The 9,233-nt window shown below is 48.6% G+C and overlaps 1 protein-coding gene across 1 annotated transcript; it reads left to right on the top strand.

Annotated features, from left to right (window-relative positions):
• Window positions 1–5,494: 5,494 nt before the first annotated feature.
• Window positions 5,495–7,287, top strand: FIESC28_11568 (uncharacterized protein; the record flags this gene model as incomplete). Its single annotated transcript, XM_031165689.1, has 2 exons — window positions 5,495–6,018; window positions 6,111–7,287. The coding sequence occupies 2 exons, from the start codon at window positions 5,495–5,497 to the stop codon at window positions 7,285–7,287; spliced, it is 1,701 nt and encodes a 566-aa protein (XP_031010252.1).
• Window positions 7,288–9,233: the final 1,946 nt, after the last annotated feature.

Raw genomic sequence — 9,233 nt, 5'->3', positions numbered from 1 at the left:
ATTTTTTTTTTTTTTTTTTCTCTGCCTCTTTCCCACTTCTCCGCACCGCACCGCACCTGCCCCTCATCGGACGCCGGCCACGGTTGGAAACAACGGAATTCACCCCCACTGAAACTTCTCCATCCCGGCCGAATTGTCAACCGTCTCAAAAGAGATCATCGCGGCGCTGCAGCTTTGACAAGCTTACACCACCCGCATAAGGCTTGGATAAATAGAGTAAGATATAGATATTTGACCTCAAACTAGTCCCAGTAGTGATTCCATGTCAGGGCTTTTGTGTTGTATTTCCCGTAATGCTATACCCAAAGGAATCAATGTATACCTTAGTTTAGATACCCGTTCTATTGTTGGAGTTCTCTCTCTCCAAAGGCCAAGCAAGCCCAAGATTTGGGAAATTGTACCATCTCCCGGGCTAGTCTCAATCACATTGTACACTCGCCTGAGTGCTGTACATCACGTTGATGTCACGGTGGTCTCTTGTGTGTGGATGGTACGGCAAGTTGGAACAATGATCGCTTGGCTGCTTGGCTACGATATAGAAACCATGGTTTGAATTTCTTGGCTTTCAAAATATCAGCACTTTCTTTGCCATCTCTCATCATATGTCGTCTCATTCACAGAAAAAAAGAAAGAAAAAAAAGTGAAGAATTTTCATTGTCGGCTTAATAACGAACCGATAGAGAGCGTCAGGAACCGATACGACACCTTTTGATCGTGTGGATACCCTCATCAACTGTCGTCCGACAACCTGGCCAAGCCTGCCAGGTTTACTTACGGTCAGGACGTCTAAACAGCAAAGCGTCATTTATTCTGCGCATGCTCATTCCATGTCCTCTCCTGCGTTTAACAGGGAACGTCAGGGTCCGTTACAGTTGACTGGGTTCCTTGTCCGTTTGCCAGGCTCCTTTCCACTTTTCCGTCCCTGATCTAGACCGAATAGGCCTATGTCCACCGTGCCTAGGTAGAGTCGGGGAAGGGCGTATTGCTCTCCGACAAGGGACGGCAAACGTTCTCCAAGACGTTTAGAACGGGGGTCTGCGAGAAGAGGGACGTACCAATCGAAACTGCGCAACAAGCCTCTGTGAAAAAGACGGTTCAACTGCCAGCCTGCCGGTAAGTCCCAAGTTCATGTTCTGCGGTTTTGCCCGTGCCATCAGTATTGTACGGACAATTATGTTGGACCGTACAGCGAAAATTATGGCTGTGGCTTGCGTAGCGCAGGACTCGGATTCCTCCCGAAGGCTATGAAGGTTTTCAATTCGTCTCTTTGAATATCTCACGAATTGGAGAAAAAGCTTAGTTCTTGAAACTGCAGTGATTTACAGCATCATCAGCGTCATGGTGATTAACCGCCCAACGTACAATCGTGCAGTGTTGATGAACCAAGACGCAAGCAAGTTAATACTGATACTGTAGTGACCACAGCTGTGCCTGCGTGTACAGGTTCACATAATTGAGTCATTGCAGTAAAAGTACGACAAATATGACAGGGCATCTCTGTACTTTGTACGGCGCGCGACAAGCGGCCAAATCCGCATCTACATTCTGGTGCCAAGGCATAACCACAACCAGAGTTCCGGTGCCAAGAATCAACAGACACAGCCTTTCACCAACTGTAAATCGCGCCCAAGCGAAGCAGTTGACAGTGGATTCTAGTCTGAATCCCTGTATGAATACCGAGCTATCGAGCGTTTGAGACGGTTCATTGGACGCTGGTAGAACAAATGCCTAGTAGTGCACCGAGCTTCCTCCGTTAGAGACGATAATAATAATGATACAGTACTGGCAGGCCCATTATGAACCGGGCGGATGCAGTGCACTGGCCTGGCTGTACTGCAAGGAGCGTGTTGTATCCGTAAGACAGGATCCATAAAACAACCAGGGAAGCACTGACGCCAGGCGCGCCAGACGCAGTTGACGGAATTGCATTTGTTGCATGTCTCGGCCCGTAATACCAACTTGCTTGGTCGGGCCCGATTCATGAACAGCTGGGGTCTGGACCATTTGCAGGGATGCCAGTGCCTTGACCAATTGTCTCACCCTCAGCTCGGTTGACAGAGTACGCCGGTATGTGCTTGGCTGCATTATGACTTCTTCCCCACGCGACAGGGGCAAGTTGTTGAGTTCACTGTCGTACGGTTCAGAGTGATTTCTATTACTCTTTGGGCTTTATAAGACGAGATTCAAGATGGTAACAGGCCAAGGCTATGCCCAGGATCTGGGTTTGAACCTAAAAAGTCAGTTGTGAAATGGTCAAGCGCCCTCTCGTACAGTCAATCTTTCCTTGTGTTAACAGTCGATTTTTGTCATTCAAGCATTGCTTTTTCTTAAAGATCGTTCTGGCCCTGTCCACTATTGACATATTGAAGCTGAATGACCTCAGATACCTGGGGCAACGATGTTGGTGTGCAGGTTGGCCTTGGCTGCGTCGCTCATTCCGTTCCTCAGGTTATGGGCTGCCCCAAGACACGTGACCGGTGAGGTCGGTCATTGAACACCTGTTATAGCTCAGTATCAAACACCAAACTGATGATATCTACTGAGGTTGGTTTGTGCGTGCGTCAACCGCCAAGCCTGTGGCGGAGGAGCCGATGTTGATGGTGGTAAGAGTTGGTGTGAGGGCGGCAAATTGAAACGTACATCGCTGGAAGTTGAGTTTTATGTAAGAATCATTCGAGAGGATCAAGACCTCGTGACCCAATTCGGATCATCGAAAACCGATAAACTAGGCTATCGAGATTGTCGTAACTCTTCGTCTCGGTATGCTAAAGGATCCTCGTAAAACCCCAGATTCCATAGAACTGGAACTTAGTTCGGGGTCAGTACAGCCCAGTAGTTGAGGGATCTGCAGCGCACACACGACCCATCCAATAAAGTTGCTTGATGAAGCAAGCTCCGAATGACTTTCTAATTGCTGTCGTCTCATGAAAGGACGGCAGTGCGTACAACGCGGAAAGGGGGGCTCGAATGCGGTTAGATAATTTGATGTCGCGTGGGCTTAATGTGTTGACGACGACGTTGACAACCTCGTCCCCTGTCTCCTTGTCTCCTTGCAAACAAAGAGAATCACCCTTCAGCAACGGCTCGCCAAATTCGGCAGGTGTTATCGACCCTTAGTCTAGTACGAGCAGCCTGTGACGATGACGTCAGGACGAACCAGGTTCCTGGAGTTGGGTACAGATACCCTAGAAGGCAGTTATTTTCACCTTGAAGGATGCTAAAGGTCATCTAAATAGCCAAGGAAGCATTTGTAGCCATGCAGAAATAGTATTCCTCATGTACAACAATCCAACTTTCGAATCTCTCTTCTCTTCGGTTTCGCTGTGCGACTGCGGGAATATTCAAACAGCCAATCTCCCGCACAGTTCACAATCATGAATCTGGTCGATCTGGTTGGCTAGATGAGCTAAGGGAGCCTATCTCTCGGGGGCTTTCATAGAGGCACTGACCACTATAATGGAGGCTCCATCCATCCGCTTCAGTGGAGGTCATCCACCTGTGGCGAAGACTGGGGAAAGCTCCACACTGCTTTTTCAGTGGAGGCTACCCATCTGGCGGTATTGAATTGTATCGTCACTGCTCCCGACTTCCGATTAATCACCTTGAAAGATTCCGGTGAAAGGAAACGTCGTTGTTCATGACTTGGCATGTATCGGGCGAGACTCGGTTTGCCCAGACAAAGACCCTTTTTCCAAGACGGGTGCTAACAATGCCCAGCAGGTACTGTGAGTGAGATGGGCGTCCTTCTGTTGATCAGCATCCAACAAGTACGGCAGTACATACATTATCAGGGCTTAGGGTCCAACAGCTATCGGGCAAAGACAAGGGTTCCTTATCAGAACGGGTGGACCAACTGTCGGGGAAGCATCCTGACATGGATGCATGCAGTCAATGTACGAGGTAGACGGTACATGCGCTACAACCGGGTGGAGAAGCCATATCTATGGTGGGGAAGATCCCACCCCCTCTCTATGGGGGTGGAGAAGGATGATGCATGGGTGGTCATGTATCTTTTCGAGTCGGTACAAGGAACTATCCAAAGGCGCAAAAACCACCCGACAAGCCATCTTGAGGCTAACCGTTAACTGTACAAAGTTTTGAGCTGTCAAGCCAGGCGCCGGCCGCCACTGATCAGGGAAATATCGCCTCTTCTCCAGTGTAAATAAGCGGATAGAGCAGCGCGGAAGTGGCCTGGACAGGGTCAAACCAAGGCACAGGAATCAATCCAAGTGACACTGAAAGTGCAGATACATTCAAGCTCGCGTGCATGAAGGGAGGGCAGTGCTTATGACCGTGGTAGCACCAAGTGGAGAGAGCTGAAACCACTTGAATTAGTTGTCTCTGGGGAAGTTGATACAGTAGTGTAAGATGCCTAGAGGATACAACACGCCAAAGCCTCGTGGGTAGTCCATCATGCTTGATGGGTTGAATTACAGTACTGCATGTAGGTCCAGAAGAGATGAACCGTTCCTCTGGGTCCTACACCAATACACAGAGCGCAGTATTGTACGATAGAAGCAGAATCAAGTGCCTAACAGAGATGATGGCTACACAGAATACGACCCTTTTCGCCTCCTGATTGATCGAAGCCATCTCAAACACATCGTGGGATCGAGAAAACCAGAGCAAGCTACGGATACATACAGTAGTAGGCAGTTTCTCTAAGGTAAAAGCAACAAAAATCGAAACTACAAATTAACTCAGACCAGGATTGGTTTGTTTGACTCGACTTTGACTGGAGCGGGCGTGTGAGGTAGGATCGAATTGAATTGCTTTAATTTATCCATGTCTGTTCGACCTGTTACATTCAGCCGAGGTAGCCTTTATACCGCACGCATTAGGGCGGATACTCGAGATTAAAGTAGCCTGAAGCAGATGTAATCAACTTGGGTTTGGCTCTTGTTTCTCCACACCTCCTCCAACTAATCCTTGTTCGGACTGGCCGCTGTTGATTAGAGGTATCCCGTTGCCGTCAACAGCAAGCAAACTGCAACGGCAGGACCAGTGCAGCCAACTACGCACTTGCAGTTACAGCACAGCGCAGTGTTTCTCTACTCAACTCCTCTCAGCCCCAACCAAGCAAGCCATGGATGTTGTACTCCCCAATCCTCCTCATCCTAGTCCCAGTCGCTAGGCAGTCCTAGTATTAGTGGGATCCTAGGATCAGACAGTAGTAGGTAGCTTTACTCGACATTTCCTCTCTCTCTGTCTACCTACCTATGCGAGAGGTAAGAAACAGCTTTCCCCCCCATGTTCGCATTTATTTATTACCTTCAACGCCCGCACCTCCAAGGGATTCTTTTCTTCCCCTCCCCCTCATCCTCTCCTCTTGTCTTTTATTCTTGACTCTCTTACATATACCTTGTGGCCTTCAAGGTATATTAGTTACCTCCAAGTCTGCTGCTTAAGTGCTTCAGACACCTGCTCTATTGAGCCTCATCCCGACCACCCATCATAGCCTTCTCGCCTCACCTCACTGGTGGTACCCTTCAACATGGCTTCCGACGAGGAGAAGAACTCCGCCAAGTTCATGAACAACAATGAAAATGCCGGCGAAAAGTACCTCGCCGACAATGGCGACATTGCTGCTGGTCACACCACTGACAACGCTGATGGTTTGCACCGTCTTCTCAACAACCGACAGATTCAGCTCGTCGCCATTGGTGGCTCCATCGGTACAGCTCTTTTCGTGAGTATCGGTGGTGGTCTTGCCAGAGGTGGCCCTCTTGGTCTCTTCCTCGCCTATACAATCTACTCCGGTATTCTCGCCTGTGTGAACAATGGTATCGCCGAAATGACTACTTATATGCCTGTTTCTGGTGGCTTCATTCGTCTCGCCGGTTATTGGTGCGATGATGCTCTTGGCTTCATGGCTGGTTGGAACTTCTTCCTTTACGAAGGCCTTCTCATCCCATTCGAAATCACTGCTATCAACCTTGTTCTTTCCTACTGGAGCCCCAAGATTACAGACCCAGGCCCTACAGCTGGTATTTGTATTGGTGTCATCATCCTATATGCGTAAGAACCCTCCCCCAAAACGACTTTGTCTTCTTTGTCGTTCAGCGTCCGGTTTTATAACGAATTGCATGCTAATCGTTCGCGTGATTTAGTCTCCTCAACATTTTGGCTGTAAAGGCTTACGGTGAAGCCGAATTCTGGCTTTCGGGCGGCAAGGTCATCCTTATCCTGATGCTCTTCAGCTTCACTTTCATTACAATGGTCGGCGGCAACCCTCAAGGCGATGCCTATGGTTTCCGCTACTGGAGTAACCCTGGCCTCTTCTCCGACGTTTATGGTACCGACTCTCTGGGACGCTTCGAGGGTTTCCTTGCTGCGCTCTGGAGTGCTGGTTTCACCGTTGTCGGTCCTGAATATATCTCAATGGTGGCTGCTGAGGCTAAGCGACCCACCGTCTACATCAAGGCTGCCTTTAAGACGGTTTACTACCGATTCTGCTTCTTCTTCATCATGGGCTCTCTCGCCATTAGTGTTATTGTACCCTACAACTACCCCCAGCTCGTTGACATCTTTGTTAATGGCACTGAGTCAAGTGGTACTGCTGAGGCGTCTCCATATGTCATGGCTATGGGCATCCTCAAAGTCGACGTCCTTCCTCACATCGTCAACGCCCTCCTCCTCACCTCAATCTTCTCAGCTGGTAACACATACACCTACTGTGCCACTCGATCGCTCTACGGTCTCGCTCTTGAGGGCCGTGCTCCCCGAATCCTTCGAAAGACAACCGCCTCTGGTGTTCCAATCTGGTGCTTCTGTGTCGTCATGCTGTTCCCCATGCTTTCCTTCCTTCAGTGCGGCAGCGGTTCCGCCAAGGTCCTGAACTGGCTCATCGCTCTCATGACTGCCAGTGGTCTCATCAACTACCTCGTGATGGGAGTAACCTTCCTCAACTACTACCGCGCCTGTAAAGCTCAAGGCGTCGACCGACGACAGATGCCCTACTATGGTCGCTTCCAGCCATACTGCGCTTACATTGGTCTCGTCTTCCAGTTCTGCGTTGTTATGTGCTACGGCTACAAATCATTCCAGCCCTGGAACGTCGAGTCGTTCTTCCAGAACTACACCATGCAATTCGTTGCGCCCTGTCTTTTCATCTTCTGGAAGGTTTACAAGAAGACCCGCTGGCTCAAGCCCCATGAGGTTGATCTCACTTGGGAGCGTCCTGTCATCGAGGCTTACGAGAACTCCATCACAACGCCCCCCACGGGCTTCTGGCAGGAGATGGGAGAGCTCGTCGGTATCAAGAAGAAGACATACTCTGACGAGTAAATTGGAATTGGGTTTGCATATCCGGAACACGTTTGAAATGTAGCCGCTGGCGTAAATCTTGATGAGTTCATAGAACATGCGATTGTTTATACATACTGAGTAGTTTGCTACTGAAATTATACCCAACATAGCTATGTTCATTTTACTAAAACCCCTTTTCTCTTGTCAATCTGTGACTTATCAAGTAGTGGCTTTGACATGATCGTGAGTTTCAATCTGTGAGAAACACGCCGATGTGTCCATCGATTTGATAACTAAAGAGTTTCTGTCTATAGCTGTTACTTTGGGACAATACATATATCTCAAATCGTTGAAATCAATAGAGTATAATTCTCATCCTACTGCATTCGTATACCAATGAGTTTCCCAACATAGACGACTTCTATGACTGCACATCGGGTTAGTGACGTAGAACGTACATAGTTTCATGTTACTGCGCCATCGTGATAAGTCCGATCCAATGCATCAAGGCTGGCAGTCTTTACAAGGTGCGGCCAATGGATTACAGCTGCCGATCTCGTGATCGGCAGCTTAGTTGAATCAACTGTGCCTCTATTGAACGTTGCGTTTAAAGTTGCTCCAAGGATTAGCTCGTGGGTTCAGAAGACATGGGGGGAAGCGCATGCAGATCGCGCGGGACACTGATGCAAAAAGGGGGCATAGGCAGGGAGGTAAAAGAAGGAGGGGGAGTGAGACTTTGGTGAAGCTTGGGCAGTTTCTAGAAGGGGGTGTGGTATGAAAAGCGAAGATTGGAGAGGAGGTCCTAACTGGGTGGTGATAAGCAAGGATGGCGGTGATAAGCTTTTTGGGGTAGATAAGTGTTTTGATACAGCTATCCGTACCTTATGTACAGATAGAGATGTAGGAGGGCACGGAGTTGGAGACCGTGAAGCCGTTGGAATAATCTCGGTCTTGATGGCCGCTTCGACGAACTTGGTGATGGTTTCGCAAGGAATGCTTACAGGTTCTTGGTATTGTAGGGATCGGTTTCTTTAGCTATCTCCTTTTGACCGCGGAGGCACCGTCCGTGTTAAGGACTGGGGTCATGTCCATGCTTGTGTCTTTAGAAAGAGTTAGGCTGAGCTGAGAAGCTGGGGTTTGGAGATGGGTTGGTAGAGAGGTTGTTGGAGAACGGGGCCGGGTTATTCGGAGGAGGTGGGTCTTTACGGTTCCGGTCACTCGGGGGTTCGGAGAGGTGGTTAAGCTAGCCTTGGTATGCTGGTCACGAAATCTGTGAGATACAAGAATGGGATAGCTTCAAAGGCTAACGATGTGATAAATGGAAAGAATTGGCGAAGTTGAACGATGAGGCCTAGGCATTGTCGCCAAGGAGCAAGCATATCGTTTCAGGCACCATACTCTCATAACTAGAGCATAGCCTCTGGCTTATCATTGATACCTTTATCAAGTCTTGGCCCCTAACTGTCGAGCATTGACGTGTCCTTGATCCTTCCAAAACGTTGGCCAGTCTTGTTAACATGTCTAGATACTATATTGAGCTTCCATCTTCATGACACTAACCAGGTTTCATTTTGTGTCTTCCGCGATCCGTAGCAAGACCTCTTCGTGTAGCTTTTCCATTTACTTGAGCTCTGCTACGTGACAAGGAAAACGGCTGTAGGTGGTTAGGAACTGTATCGCCAGACTTAATGAGAGCTCAGCTTGGCTCAGCGTGGAGCAGAATGGTGATTTGAAACTGCGAGATAACGATGCCTTTACTGTTTCATATCACAATGGCGTACTATCTGATTAAACTTAAGGATTGGAATATTCCAAGGCATATGTTTCTCAAGCCAAAGGTCATCGCGTTGATGTGTATGTTGTTTCAATCGTCGAAGCATTGATAGAGATAACTGGGTTAGGTTCTGTCTGGTAGGACCTGGGTATCTGTATTGTAGTACTGTCACACACTTCAACAATCACAACCGGTGAGATGGCCGAGTTGG

This window comes from Fusarium coffeatum (genome assembly GCF_003316985.1).
Source record: "Fusarium coffeatum strain FIESC_28 chromosome Unknown BRIP53273_contig_429, whole genome shotgun sequence".
Classification (NCBI taxonomy): domain Eukaryota; kingdom Fungi; phylum Ascomycota; class Sordariomycetes; order Hypocreales; family Nectriaceae; genus Fusarium; species Fusarium coffeatum.
The sequence above is the reverse complement of the archived record's forward strand: the minus strand, read 5'-3'. Positions and strand labels throughout refer to the sequence as shown.